Below are 16,074 nucleotides of genomic sequence, written 5' to 3'. Positions count from 1 at the left end.
GGCATGGAAAGACCATAACTATCTAGAGGTATGGAAATTTTAGGATTACCCATAGTTCAACGATGAAAAGAAAGAACCACTGCAATCCTATACTCTCGACAGAGATGGAGAAAAACTGCAGAGAAGTGACATGTGTGTCAGTCTGAAATACAAAAGTTATTCGGGCTTATAAGCCGTGGTCCAAAACCACATTGGAACTACACCGGTTTGGACCATGGCTTATGAGCCCGGATAACTTTTGTATTTCAGTTTTACCGGCCGTGAAAGCCTTCATAGTCTTTGTGTCAGTCTGTTGAAACGGATTTTTTTTTCACCTGAAAATATCAATCTTCTCTTGATCAAAAACTAAACAAGTTTACTTTTCTGTCTTTAAGCTGTTTGATTGTGATTCCACCTTTACATATTTTTTTCTTTTCGCAGAATTACTTCGCTCATTACCCTATCCTACACCCCATACCAACAGATTTGGAGCATACTAGCAACGCGACTAGTCCGGAAGACCCGTATGTGACGTACCAGTCGGCGCCCCAAAAGTAGATTAGACGCTAACTTAGTAACAGTAAGTTTATTGATAAGAGTCGTTTCATTGACCGAGTGGCGTGAACAAAAGTGTTAAGTAAACAGTAACGTAATTGGTATTAATTAAGTGAGGTCTTTGTCCAGGGTACCGGGCCAATAAAGACAGATCGCGGGCTTCAGGGCACTCGCTTAAGTATATGAAGTTAATTTACTTAATCCACGGTGCCATTTCATAACTAACTATCCACGCGTCCTGCGTATTTAATTTTCTACATGCAAATTTATTTGACCCGGTACAAATCCTGTACTTAGCTGTTCACGCGACTCTTTTATATTTAGTTTAATTTTGGACGCACGCGGCAAAAACCAATTTATGTCGAATGCAGTTGAATTTTAACTAAATCAATCTTTGAAAACAACGTTTTTTAAGAAGATTTTTTTAGTTAAAAGTTAGTTTTTTTTTTGCGGTTTGTGCGTGGATTTCTCGTCGTTAGTAGATGTGACGGGGTAGATCCACAATAGTTTTAAGATTTTACACTAGCAAAGTCAAAAAAGTGGCTGAATAAAAACTTAGCCAAACCTGGTGTTTTGCTATGTAATTAATTTAACTTTATCACGTCTGTTGAATTGTTTTTGTGGCTACCCCCGCTTCAAGGTAGTTTGCATAAAATATACAAAGAATCTTTTATTTTTTAAAGTTCAACCACGGTAACGTGTACATAGTTTTTCTTTGCGATGCGTTTCGTTTATAGTAGGAAAAAATACGATCGACTGGTGTGTGTTTTCAAGATTTACTTTTTATTATGTTACTGCAAAAACAAAACATGATAAACGGACTGAAAATGTAAAGTAGATATTTTTGATACAGTATGTTCCTAGTTTCAAAAAAAAAAAGAAAACATGTTGTTGGCACAGGCGCTTGAACACACACGTTTAGTATGTAATAACTGACATGTTAGAAATGGCGTAACATGTCAGATGTATTACTGAACGTGTGCGTCCCAGCGTACACATACACAATTTAACGGATTTAACACAGGTTCGGCGGATTATGTACAGTGTGTTCAAAAAGGGTTATATTTTGGTTGATCACGAATTTCTGTTTGTTAAGCTGTTGACGGTGATACTGCCTGTCATTTGTGTTTACAGTTACAGTTAATTTCAATGCAAATGAGATAACTTCATTATCCAAAGCATATTTTGTGTATTTAAAAGTTTGATTTAAAAACAGCCTAAAATTATAAATCACTTTCACTACATGACATGAAATCTGGGAAACTTAGAGATTGGCAACGCTGCAATTGGAGTATTAACGGTTATTTGAACCACTCATATAGACAAATCCCAATTTATCTTTTAAACTTTAGTCTTAAATATTGTATTGGTGTAATTGGCCAAAAATATCAAATCTTCAAACATCATTTTTCGGTGACCTTGTATATAGTGTTTTAGACACTCTACAAGGTGTCCCGCGAGGTAAGGGAAAAAATTTCCCTATGTCTTCTTTAGGTAAATTTGAGTCAAAAATGTCCTATAAATATGGGTCCGCAAATTCTTCCTTGTCAAGATATATTTTTTTTAAATTTAATAGTGTTATTGTGGCGGAAACTACAATAATTCCACTGTCCACCTTCACATTATAAGCATAGTTTAGCCTTTTTAATGATGTGGCTGGTACCTTCCCCATTTTTTCCCAACACATTGGTTATTTTAGGTCGTCAGCGATATTATTAATTTCACGAAGCAGTTCAGCCCTGGTATGTGATTTCTCTATACAGGGTGTCCGTTTTACGAGCCTCACCATGGGGATATCGGTTATTTGAAGAGATACAAGAAAGTTTAAATTCGGGCAAAATTGAGCAATTAGGAGTCGGGTGAAATGCCGCTTTAAAAATTAAAAAATTCTTAGTACTTCCGGAGATATCCGGAAAAACTGAAATTTTGGAAATTAGTTTTTATTTTTTTACTAATTTATTTGATAAGATAACTGAAAACAAAAGACACTTTACTTTACCATTGTCACTTTTCATCCTCTTCGTTTTTTTCGACGTTTCGTTTTTCAGTTACCATCATCAACTTTAATTTTTCTTATGAGCGCATGATGATGGTAACTAAAAACCGAAACGTCGGATCTGAAATTTGATATTATCACGTTGTAGAGGAGGAAAAGTGACAATGATAAAGTGTTTTTTGTTTTCAGTTATCTTATAAAATAAATTAGTAAAAAAATAAAGACTAATTTCCAAAATTTAGGTTTTTTCGGGTATCTCCGGAAGTACTAACAATTTTTAAATTTTTAAAGCGGCATTTTACCCAACTCCTAATTGCTCAATTTTGCCCCAATTTAAACTTCCTTGTATCTCTTCAAATAACCGAGATCCCCATGGTGAGGCTCGTAAACCGGCACCCTGTATACACTAAACTCTTCGTATGTGCTTAATATACTTCTTAATATACCAGAGGCAATTATTATAGAATTGTAATTTCTGACACAATAACACTATTAAATTAAAAAAATCATATATTGGTAAGGAAGCATTTACGGACCCATGTTTACCTACAGGACATTGTTGACTCAAATTTACCTAAAGAACACAGTTAAATTTTCTCCCTTACCTCGCGGGACACCCTGTATATTCACACGTTATGGGTGTTTAAATAAATCGTTCAGATCTTCTATTAAATATCAGACATTTTGACTTTTTTAAAATACTTTTTTGACATACTGTACATATTAATACACTTCAGGGGCCGTATTCTTGAAACGTAAGAAGGCGGAGTTGTCAATAGAAATGTATACAGAATGTGACGGAAATCTGTAATTATTGTCAACCAGGTTTGTGACATTCTGTCAACACTTTCGAGAATTTCGTTTCCTACATTTAAGGCCATTTTAGTGTCCATAACGCTGAACGCTTCCGATAAGCTTCGCACCTAAATTATCAAATTCAACGGAATTCTAGTCAAAGATTTTCTTTTATATTATTATTTGTAATATTTATTGTTTCAGCTATCGGTCAAAAAAAGTACGACGCATAATGTAAATAACGTTTAATTTTTTTCTCGTGTGGTGGGTTGGTAAAAGAGTGAGTTTGGTGGCTTCCATCAAAAACGAACTAGTGATTTACGGGGGTCAGAGCGAAAATTTGATAAATTACGTGCGTGGTTCGGACAGTGAAAACGATGATAAAACTTATTGATCTTCCGCAAGCTGCCGGTATCCGCGGCATAGGTTAGGTAAATTTAGTATTTTATTTTTCGACGACGATCTACATAGGTAGTTGTAAACACTTATACTGCAGGTAAAAGCGGCGAAACTGCTCACGAGTTATTGAATCAAATAACGCATAACAAACACACTTCTTCCTCAAAAAATAATGTTTAGAGAAACGTCTATATTTAAAAACTTCCGAATATCGTCTTATTGGTCTATTTGGTTGAGCGTATTTTACTGTTTTAAATATTTTTTTTTGTTGATCCTTATTTTGGACTGTTGATAATGTACAGGGTGGATTTAGATGTTTACATACGCAGTCTCGTAAATCACAGGAAAATAGGATTTTTTTATTCTGGATTAAAAACACTGAGTTGGAATGAATCAGACAATTCCACGAATTAATTCTTGAAATTAAACATATTAGTTAATACAACAGCAGTGGAACTATGTAAGGGAATAGAAAAGAATTATTTTTCTTTATCTTACTTTGACTTACATCTTTCTATGTCCTGTTTAAATTTATATTTCTATTCCTATCAAATTAGCTTTGCAAGTCTATTTTTTCGAATCGAGCCAGGGTCAGGACAAAGGCAGGGTTGACAAAATAGTGTCAACACTAAAAGCGGGACAAATTTGAGGGAGGCAAAAGTGAAAATCCATAGTACAGTACCCCCAGCAAAAAAAACTGGCGTTTCTTTCCTTTTTAGCCGATACAGGTTGTTCCAGATTTTTTCCATGGGGTAATGCACCAGATTATAGTAATATAAGTTGAGAAGTACAATTTTACGTGTCAAATGACAGGTAGGATAATTATACATAGGTAGGAACGGATAAGAAGAGAAAACCATAGGAAATCGATTTTCCTCATAAAGATGGAGAAAACTTCGTAAGTGACTCACACAACAGATTGGCGTTTCAAATTAAGATCGCAGCGCCAGTTGAACTAAAATCGGGCAACCCGTTCCTAACCTACATTATACATTATTATAGATAATAAGACACTGTCACTTCATATTTATGAAACCAGTGCTAAATTCCTAACCAAAATCAACGTAAACAAACAGAGAAATGACAGCTGGAACGGCCAAAACTGTTTTTAAAACTGATCACCAGAGGGAGTATCTCTTATCTTGAAACGTCAATAAGTTTCTCATTTGTCAGAAGTTTGTCGGCACCTTTATCTAACCAATTGGTTTCTAATGGTTCTTTCTTTTTACCACCGGTTCCTATACATAATTTGAAAAGTGTACTTTTGATTGACATTATGTCAGAAAAAGATGGTTAAAGTGACTATTTGTCGCTCTCATCTCGGTCACAGCAGTTTAATCACAAACGTCATATTTTTGTATTGTTTATGCATAGCAAGAAAAAGTAACTAAAGTCTGTCAAAGAAAAGGTGTCAGTGACGTCAAAAGTACAGTTACATGTTACTGTATACTATCAAATGATAGGAAGAGTCAGAACTATTGCAAACCAATACTCTCTTCTTTACAAAGATAAAGAAAAAATTGGAACTTATCGCTTTACCGGAACAGGTGTAATATCGTTCGTCGTTGTCAACTAATCACATGACCACTTTATTACAAAGTTTTATTGATATCTTGTGACCAACTGTCGAATTACGTCACATCCGACTCCGGCAGATTTTCACATGTAACTTTTAATTGTTTTCTTCATCCTTGTGGACAGCATTAGATTGCAATTGTTCTCTCTCTACAAATGGAATAACCGTATTTAACGCCTGCTCTACAAAGTGTCCTACTGGTTTTAGGTTTGTGGCATGCCATTAAATCAAATATTTGAAAAAAAAACTTAACCGTTTCTAACAATTTCCTCTAGTTTGCGATTTTTTTATGTAAACATTCAGATTTGCCACCCTGTATTTATTGCGTTAGCTCACCCATAATGGTGGTCCTACTCTGTACCCTTTGTCACTACTATTTTTATTCGTATTTTTTTTAAACCACCATAAGTTTGAATGTTCCAGCACGACCACCATATTGAAACAATTTTTTTTTATACAACACAAACACCCACACGTGCATGAGACATTCCAGTGTCGTAATTTTTAACGATAATTTTCATCGCGGATTTCTTATATTTATACAAGTTATTAGTGCAATTTTTATTTTAATTGTATTTATATAGGAGCAATTTTTTTATTTATCGACTTATAGTAATTGTGTTTTTTTCATTCTGAAAAAAAAATGGACTGACAAAATAACTAATTAATAAACTAGCACCATCTCCGGGGGGTGGCGCAATCGGCTTGTCGGTGACCTACAAGCTGTGATGTTCCACATTTTTCAGTCGTATCTAGTAATTAGGAAGGAGTTTTAGAAAATGGTCACCGGACTTGTCGACCCCCTTCCCGGTTATTTTACGATTAATTAGCCAATGAAGTAGTTTTTTGGCGGCTCCCTGCCTTTTTCACTATACCACACGAAACACCACAAACAACCATTTAAAAAAAAAAAAACGCATCGTTTAGACTGAAAAGTGTTATAGTGTAAAAAAAGGAGGGGGCTAAGTGAATTGAGGCAATACAAGACTACTAACGTGCTTCAATGATTACTTTTTAAAATCGTGCCTTTTCAGAGAGTCCATTGACAGGGATAAACTGAAAAATTGAGAATATTTCAATATATTTTTTTAAACTCGGTGTTTTTCCACTTAAAAATTGAACCGACGAGACGGAATTTTTAAATTTATAGCTCTGTGTGATAGATGAAAATTTTTTTGTTGCGTTCGTTGTTAGTTCGGGGCCCGGAAAAACTAAACACGGAGGCCAGGGTCAACGAGGCACAATATAACCGTCTGCTTTTGCAGAACAGTGTCTTAAAATCGTAATCGCCCTCCCAAATGAGTAATTACAGAAAAAGTAGATTATTAAGAGCGGTTTGGACTTTTAAAGTAAAACGAATAATAATTTCATTTTGTATCGGATCAGAGACTATTATTAATGAAATGAACCTAAATTGTTGTTGGATTCGAGCTCTCTTCACTGAGATTTTTGAGGTGTTGGGTTGGAGGCATTCCGCGCGTCATTTTAGACGCAAAACTTACAGCTTGTTTTTTTTTTGTTGAAGATAATTTATTTAGTGAAGATAGTAAAAACACACTGTTTATGGTGTTGTTTTTTGGGAACGAGTCTCGGACCGAGAACTGATTGTGAATATAGTGAGCGAATGGAACTTGTTAATTAAGTTGTAAAATCGTAGAAAAACATGTTTTGGACAAATACGACGTTTTTTGGGGGCGCGGAATGTCATCGGAATCCAGCTAGTAAGGTGACAACATAGTATTGACATTACTTTTTAATGAAAATATTGATAGACGATAATCGAGTTATTTTCATGCCTCCACGCTGACGGTGTATAAATGATTTTTAGAACATTCAAACGACTACCTATTAAGTGAACGATCATTGTACATGTATGCGTAAGCATTTTTGTAGGCTTAGAATAGCTTTTAGGTCTAGTGTTTAGTACTTAGCGTTAAAACGATAGATTTTCTAGACTAAGAAATGAACAAGATAGGTTAGGCTTAAGAAAAAAAATACTGGCTAAAGTATGGGATAACTAAGTTACTGTTTATATAGATATATTTAATAGGCTGAGGGTGTAGTCGTACCGTCGCGTTTTTTAGTCCGTATTGACTGCCGCCATCACGGTACGGCTCGTTTCAGGCGGCGTGGTGCGACCTCATATTTTGGCCAAAACTTAGATGATAGTTGGAAAGAAACCTAGCAACTAAGTCTTAACGTAAGTGTTTTTGTTATAAGTTTAAGTATGTTTTGTTTTTATTTTGTAAGTTTTGTGTTGGTAAAATAAAAACTGTATTTGTCCAAAATACACCAATAGTGTCATTTTGTTTACTAAAAAATTACCATGTTTTACCCAAATAATTTAGTATGACCAAAGGGAAGGATGTACCATGACTGATTACCCAGGGGTGTTATTATCTATTCAAAACGAGTTAATAATATTATTAAACTGTCGTAGAAAACGGGTTTAAACTCACTAGAGCTATTATTCAACAGTTTTTCTAGGTTTTGCAAGGTCCTAACCTACTGTCTTACAATTGTTATGACACGAACACCTTGTATATGTGCAACAGTAAAAGGAACTATGGTCGGCGGCACTAATGGGAGCAATGCACGTCATCAGTGAGTTTGGCGTTTTGAAAATGCATTCGTATTGCTTAGCGATTAGTTGCGACCTGTGACGCTCTTGTGTGCGTTGTTGCCAGATTGCTAGTTGAAATACTGCGTATAACTTCTACAATGCGTTTTTTTCAACGCGGAACATAGGATTTCACATGTTAAATTTTTAAGCACATGTCAGACCATGTTATTTTGGAACTACAAGTATAAAACTTGACGGGTGGCTGTTTCGTACCCCGCCTGAAGCATAAGTAAGTTTATCAATTAAGCCTAAAAAGTGATTAAAAACTTGCAAAAAATCATCTTTTTTCCAAAAGATTTTATCTTTCCATACTCCCTGTATGTATGATAGGTGCTTGTTGTTTTTGATACTGGCACCGCAGGTAGCAGGTAAAATTTGGCGTAGAAAGTAAAACAAACTTTATATCAAGAGAGTTAAGAACAAAATAAGTATTTTTATAAATGAATTGTATAAAGTGGCCTCAGTTTGAAACCAAACAGTATCCCAATCAATCATAAAATGCCCTTTTGACTTTCAAAAGATGTCGGGCACCGCCCTCTGTACAAGAAAGCCAAGAAGGTGCATGCCAAAAATTCCAATATGGCCAAAATAGTGGTTGACAGTTTGCATTTGTTTGTATTGTGGAAATTGAGTTTTTCGATGATTAAATTAATTTTTAAGGTTTATTGTCAAGACTTGGTATTACTTGCCGAAGTAATTTGTGTTTGCTATTATATAGGGTGCGGCAAAATTTACCCACCCAAGTTTTTCTGAGAGAGAAGAAAATTCAGGGCAAAAAATTTAAGTTTATTTTATGAAAACTCTCTATAAAAACATGTAAAATTATGTATGAAAAACAACATCGAGTAAATGACTGCCACGACTAGTCAGACAATGACCATCAACTCTATTTTGAGCTTGTAACATAACTTTGCTCAATAATTCAAGTGGAATTTGAGTAATTGCTTCGCGAATGTTTGCCTTTAATGCTTCTATGGTCTGTGGGCGATTAATGTAGACTTTACTTTTCAAGTACCCCCATAGGAAAAAAATCTGGTGCCGTCAAATCAGGGGAATGAGGCGGCCACTCAATATCTCCATTTTTTGATATCAGCTTGGTAGGAAAAACGTCTCTAAGATGAGCGACAGTTTCACGAGCTGTATGACTGTAGCGCCATCCTGCTGAAACCAGAAGTTTTGTAAGCCATGTTCTTCCAACTGTTGTCGTAGAAATTCACGTATCATTGTTCGATATCGTTCTCCATTAACAGTAACTGCATCGCCACTGGCATCTTTAAAAAGAAAGGTCCAATGATTCGATCTGAACATATTGCGCACCAAAAAACAACCTTTCGATCAAACTGCACGTTCTCTTGAATGCTGCGCGGGTTTTCTATTCCCCAAAACCGATAATTTTTTTTTGTTAACACGAGCAGAAAGGCAAAAATTTGCCTCGTCGCTAATTATCAAATTTTGCCAAAAATTGGGTTCTGCTTCCGCTATGTGTATCACGATTTGTGCGTATTGCAAACGTCTTTGAATATCAATTGGATGGATGGACTGGAATATCATATGGATACATATGCAAGTCTAAGTGCAAAATTCTTCTTAAAGTTCGCTCGGATAACCCTAATTGCGCCGCACGTCTTCTTTTGGAAGTTTTGGGTTCTGCGCGAACATCAGTCCGAACTAATTGTTTGTCCGTGTGGAGCTCGGCGATCGCCGAGATGCGATCTCCTAAAACCGCGTTGAGTTAAAATTATGAAGAAAAGTTTTGAAAATACAATTTGACAATTTCTGCGCGTTGTTAAGTCGAATACCGCTCCATAACAAAATTCTCTATCTTTCTACTTGGACATAAAACTTCACTTTGGACAGTTGTCAAGAAAATAACAAAACTATAGCAATAGGTGGGTGGAAACCAGCATATTGGTGGACTGAAGAAATATATATTGTTGTTTATATGTTTATTGTTCTAGTGAAAGTGTAGTTTGTGATGATTTTATTGTGTTATTAAAGCAATTTGGTGAAAGGCCCAAAAGTTTCAGTTTTTCACTTTCCAAAAGACCCTGTTCGAACCCAACAGTGGTTGAAAGCTTTGAACTGGAATGATTTTAATCCAACACAATACTCAGTGGTAAGTACAATATGCTTTCTCATTCAGTAAACTTATTGCCTCTTACATACATAGGTATGTGAGTTACATTTTGAGGCCGCCTGCATTTTGAGAGCAACAAAGGTTTACTCTGAAGAAACAGGACAGCTTTTAGAAGTTCCATTGGCACATTTACATTTTAAAAGAAAGGTCTTGGTAATAATATAAAACCCATTTACCAGTTTTGCTTACCTAGCTTCAAGGATTTCCAAATTTTCTTTGATTGAGCAGTTTTCACATCAGTTTGTTGTACTTTCCAGGACAAAGGGTTCTAACCAAACTTGCTTTGGCTGGACTTTATTGGGTATAAAAAGCCATATCTACAGGGTAATTCAAATTCGACCCTCACCATTGGGATCTCAGAAACCATAAGAGATACGAGAAAGTTTAAATTGGGGCAAAGTTGCGCAATATAAAGCTCAACCAAATGCTGTTTTAAAAATTTTGATTTTCCGAGTACTTCCGAAGATATCCGAAAAAAACTGAAAATTTGATTTTTTGTTTTTATTTATTTCTAACCTTATTTGAAGAGATATCCCAAAACTAAAAGCATCTTTTCATTGCCACTTTTTCTTAGCTATTCGATGATGGATTCAAATTTGCCACACGACGTTTCGTTTTCTGTCAGTCATCATCAACTTTCTTTTTTCTTATGGGCGCCATATTGGATTTTTAGCCCACCAAATAGTACGTTTTATTCTGATTTTAGTGATGTATAATAACTTATGATTTGCTTCATAAATAACAAAATAATTCAATAAAAACTATTTTTACTTTAGTTATTGGCTTTGAGTTAATGGCCCGTTTTATAAAATGTCATTATTTGACAGTACTTGTCAAACACGATAATTCGGACGATCATTAGAGCGTCGATCAAAGTTAAAAATATATCTAGAAAAGAAACCCCCGCAGAAAATATTATTATACAAGCATTGCTGAACTATTTAGGTTAATCAGAAAAAGAGATTTGTTAGCATTATCTGTAACTTAAAAGGCTTATTTATGTTTCCAAGAGAAAGATCATCATTTTAGGAACTTCATTTTTTGCCAAATTTCAATTTTTTATAATGTTAAGTGCAAGTTTGTAGTTATTTATTTTGGAAGTGACAAACCATTTTTTATTCATTCATATTTATTTGAGTGAATAAACCGGTTTAAGTCACGTGTCTTATACAGTATTTTATTAAATTTCGACTTCTTATATTAAAAAAAAACTAAAATTACAGTTCTATTAAATTTGCACCGCGCCCCGTAGATGTAACATTAATGTTTGTTTGTTTACATCTGTAAATAGGCGGATGTCATTCAGAGTGATTTAATAGTTACTTTGCAGCAAGTGACTTAAACCATTTTTTATTCACGAAAAGAACAACTAGGTCCACAAGCGTAGCGAGTGGCCTAAGCTCTTGGAGTGAATAAACCGGTTTAAGTCACGTGTACACCTTTGTGACTAAGTATGTTCAGGCCAATTGCGTGTGACAAGTACTACCAAGTAATCTTCATAAAACGTCTCATTAACTCAAAGCTAACTAAGGTAAAATCTCTAAAAGCTCTAATGATCGTCCGAATTATCGTGTTTGACAAGTACTGTCAAATAATGACATTTTATGAAACGGCCCATTAACTCAAAGCCAATAACTAAAGTAAAAATAGTTTTTACTGAATTATTTTGTTATTTATGAAGCAAATCATAAGTTATTATACATCACTAAAATCAGAATAAAACGTACTATTTGGTGGGCTAAAAATCCAATATGGCGCCCATAAGAAAAAAGAAAGTTGATGATGGCTGCCAAAAAACGAAACGTCGTGTGGCAAATTTGAATCCATCATCGAATAGCTGAGAAAAAGTGGCAATGAAAAGGTGCTTTTAGTTTTGGAATATCTCTTCAAATAAGATTAGAAATAAATAAAAACAAAAAATCAAATTTTCAGTTTTTTTCGGATATCTTCGGAAGTACTCGGAAAATCGAAATTTTTAAAACTGCATTTGGTTGAGCTTTACATTGCGCAACTTTGCCCCAATTTAAACTTTCTCGTATCTCCTATAGTTTCCGAGATCCCAATGGTGAGGGTCGAATTTGAATTACCCTGTATACATATCTGGATCAGGAATGAAGCGTTCTTTGATTTTTCACTCACAACTTCTAATCAACTACACGAAAAAAAAAAAAAAAACATATTTTCTACTGCATCTGCATAATTAAAAGTGACATTCTAGGCTTTCTTGTACAGAGGGCGGTGTGTCGGGTCGTGATGCAGTCAAAATATGTCACTCTACCTGCTACCTGCCCTGCCAGTATCAAAAACAACAATGCATACAGGAGTATGAAACGATAAAATCTTTTCGAAAAAAAATTATTTTTTGCCAGTTTTTAATTACTTTTTAGACCAAATTAGTAAACTTACTTAAGCTTCAGGGTACTAACGACACACCCGTCTAGTTTTAGACCTGTAGTTCCAAAATAACATGGGCTTAAAAATTTAACACGTCAAATCCTATGTTGCGCGTTAAAAAAAACGCACTGTATATAAGAAGTAAAGAAATACAAAATTGTGTGTTAAGTAAAGTTCGGGTGTTAATGGAAAAACTAAATCTCTGGCAACGTGGCGCGTTAAACGTCAATGACGTGCATCGGCCGATTTATTGCCGTCTACTATACCTGGTAATCCTTGTATGCGCTTTAAAACGGTAAAGGCATATCACCTTCAGTCGGAGTAATTTAATTCTAAATAACTCGCTTATTTGGCATAATTCTCTGGACATTTTATATGTTCATGGACAGCCACTGAATTGGGCTTACCAACGATATGGCACCAGGGGTGTGTTGCTTTTACTGTTAAATAAAAAATGTTGGTGCACCCTTTCATTCAAGTCTAAATAACTGGATTATTAGGCACACACAGGGCTTTAATACATCTATCAATAGTCATTAATATGGGTTTTTAAAACCATATAGTAACAGTGGTCCGTAGGTTTTACCGTTTGACCGCTATAGAGTGCCAAAATTGACTAAATCACTTTGGTGCACCATGTGAACTGGCATTACTCAAAAATCAAAATAGCATCAATCGTCTGGTTTTGAAGTATACCGACTTTCTGGAGTGCCCGCCACAATTTTGTTTCGTTACTTTAAATGGAACACACTGTATTCTATATCAATATTAAAAGATTACTTTTTTATGGCTACAAATACAGGGTCTCCCGCGAGGTAAGGGACAAAATTTTACTACGAGTTCTTTAGGTAAATTCAAGTCGAAAATGTCCTATGAACATGGGTCCGCAAATGCTTCCTTACCAAGAATGATTTTTTAAAAATTAATAGTGTTATTGTGCCGAAAACTACAATGAACAATGCTATAATAATAATTATCCCTAGTATGACATTCTATCAACATCAAGTAGGCCAAGTGCCATGGATACTTTTGTTTGTTTATTTTTCTCGATTCTTATTCTTTATTCTGTTACAGTAGTTGCGTCAGTTTGACACACTAATCTGTGCAAACACAAATTATTGTCATGTTTGTTTTCACAAATGAAGAATATGCAGACAAGCTGCTAGTATACGGATATTGTAACGGAAGTGGTAGAGCAGCAGTGGTTGAATACCGCCGTCGGTATCCAAATCGAAGAATAATACCTGATAGACGAGTATTTGGGAGAGTTTTTAATCAACTGAGAGTAACAGGATCATTTCCAAATGCTTCTCTCATACGTCCATCAGCAGCTGCCCAAGATCTAATACTGGATAGTGTAGAACGGTCACCATCGACTAGTGTCCGCAGAATATCACGTCGCACTGGTCTTACCCGAATGACTGTATGGAGAACAATGCATAACTTTGGTTTGTACCCATTTCATCTGCAACCAGTCCAAGCTCTGTAGCTCACTGATCTGGGCCTTCGTATGCAGTTCTGCAATTGGCTAATTACACATCGCAATTTGGTTAATGACATTTTGTTCACCGATGAGGCTACATTCACCCGAGACAGTGTCAATAATTTAAGGAATTCCCATTCTTATCAGTTTGAAAATCTTCATGCAACAATTGAACGAAATTTCCAACACCGTTTTTTGGTTAATGTTTGGTGTGGTTTGTTATCAGTTAGTCGGCCCTTATGTGTTTGACGGTCGTTTGACATCTGCAATTTACCTTCAGTTCTTACGAGAAGAACTACCTGTGTTGTTAGAGGATATTCCGATACAAAGAAGACAATAAATATGGTTACAGCATGACGGTGTTCCGCCCCACAGTAGTAGAAATGTGACTGAAACACTTTTCCTGGACGTTGGATTGGACGCAGGGGCGCAGTTTCTTGGCCGCCCCGCTCACCGGATTTAAATCCTTTGGACTATTACTTGTGGGGACATATGAAGAGTTTAGTGTATGCAGATAAATCACATACCAGGGCTGAACTGCTTTGTAAAATTAATAATATCGCTAACGACCTAAGTAATAACAACCGTGTTATGGGGAAAGCTATCAGCCACATCATTAAAAGAGCTATACTGTAACATAAAGATTACACTAGGCGCCGTTACCCTAAGTTGCCCCGGTCTCCCCCAGTACAATGTTTGTGTCAGCAATATTGGCGAATTGGGGTCATGATGTGGGTATAAATACTGCACCAAAAGCACGTACAGATTACCGAACTCTGGGGTCTTCCCCAGAGGGAAGTCACTGACTGATCTCCGGGTTAGTCTGGGTACGCCTATTGTGCAACTTAAAAGTGGAGCAGTAGGTGACCAAGTGCCACACCCTAGATCAGCCCTAACAAAGGAATTAGTGTGGACGCGCAGCACGAGTTGCCGTTCCAGCTTACCTCCCTTTGTTAGGCTCTTCGCGTCTTTGCCGGCTCGGTGAATGCCCTCGGACCTAAGTCTAGGGTTCATTCACCACCGCTAAAGCGTTGCCCTCCGTGTACCTTTGCCTAGAAGCCAGACCACGTCATGATCCCCGCCATCTTAGCCATCTGGGGGTAAGATTATCGTCTAGAGATTAAGGCACTATTACGTAATAAAGAGTGGGTTACCTGTGGAAACCTGAGTATTCTTCCCCCTCAACCAACCCTTAACGTGACATGGTGGAGGCGCCTTGTTTCATCCCCGTCTGCTAATCTTCACATTAGTGGACACGCCCTCGCAGACGCAGTTAACGGCGCAGGAAAAAGGTACAGAAGCTCAAGTGGAAGAAGATAAGCTAAGACAAGGGCCAGAAGGGTAAGGAAGAGACATAGCGAAAACACAATGATAGGTTGTGGAAGAAAAAGGGCTAGCCTGCAGGTCCACAGTTGCTTGAACTGAGTAGGGCAATGTCAAGGAGGGGCCTGTAGGACGCTCTAAGAAGGCAACCATAGCGCAACATTTTTGGTGCATAGCAGCACATTATTTTTGTATTATATTGGGTATGGTAAAAGGAAAATTTTCTTAATTAGGTTTCATAGAATATGTGTATAGTTAGCGCAATTATTTATTTACAATATCTTGATTTCTAGGCCAGTGTCGCGATCCCTGACCTAAGTGTAGGTATGTGATGACCTAGCAAATTCGTGCAATTATGAAGTTCTAGGTTACAACAACAAAGTGTACAGGTTTACATAATGATTTTATTTATGTTTTAAGAGATGTATGGCAAACAAAGTAATGATTGGGATCTTGTTTTATTTTTTTTTAGGGTCAACCTGGCAATCTTGTTGCGTCTATCGATCAACTGCTACAGCCTTGTTGAAAAGCGAACTAGCCTTATGTCTTGAAGAAGCCGACATCTTCAGATGGGTCCCGCCACGACGGTCCTACTTACACTCGTGTGCACCCGAAGTCTTTAATAAGTCGAGCTGAAGAAGCATCTCCAGATGGGCTCACGTTAATTAGGAAGAAATATACTTGTCCAAGGATAGGTGTGCTAAAGGAGCACGCAAAAGGACAGAATATGAAGAAATGAAGCTAAGCGATGAAGTTTGCCGCTTAGAGAATACAGTGCCAAGAGAAGGCACTACGATGAGATGAAGCCTAGGTG

The 16,074-nt window shown here is 36.4% G+C and overlaps 2 protein-coding genes and 1 long non-coding RNA gene across 7 annotated transcripts in view; 2 read left to right on the top strand and 1 right to left on the bottom strand.

Moving 5' to 3' along the window:
- shep (RNA binding motif single stranded interacting protein alan shepard) overlaps positions 1–7,590 on the top strand; it is a 54,966-nt gene extending 47,376 nt beyond the window's left edge. For all 5 annotated transcript variants that reach the window (XM_081980671.1, XM_081980665.1, XM_081980649.1 and 2 more), the window contains one exon: positions 421–7,590. In XM_081980671.1, coding sequence (XP_081836797.1) covers positions 421–537 — 117 coding nt within the window. In that variant the 3' untranslated portion in view covers positions 538–7,590. The remainder of the gene's footprint in view (positions 1–420) is intronic.
- LOC145730057 (uncharacterized) overlaps positions 1–16,074 on the top strand; it is a 129,357-nt gene that overhangs the window by 76,698 nt on the left and 36,585 nt on the right. The gene's annotated exons all lie outside the window — the stretch shown is intronic.
- Positions 13,705–15,232, bottom strand: LOC145730175 (uncharacterized). The gene is made up of 2 exons (XR_014178557.1): positions 15,092–15,232; positions 13,705–15,031 (listed from the first exon to the last, which is right to left on the bottom strand). It is a non-coding gene; the product is annotated as an uncharacterized LOC145730175 (long non-coding RNA).

The sequence above is a fragment of the Ips typographus genome, linkage group LG1 (assembly GCF_016097725.1).
Source record: "Ips typographus isolate SLU linkage group LG1, UJ_Ityp_2.0, whole genome shotgun sequence".
NCBI lineage: Eukaryota > Metazoa > Arthropoda > Insecta > Coleoptera > Curculionidae > Ips > Ips typographus.
This window is presented reverse-complemented; position numbering and strand designations above follow the sequence as displayed.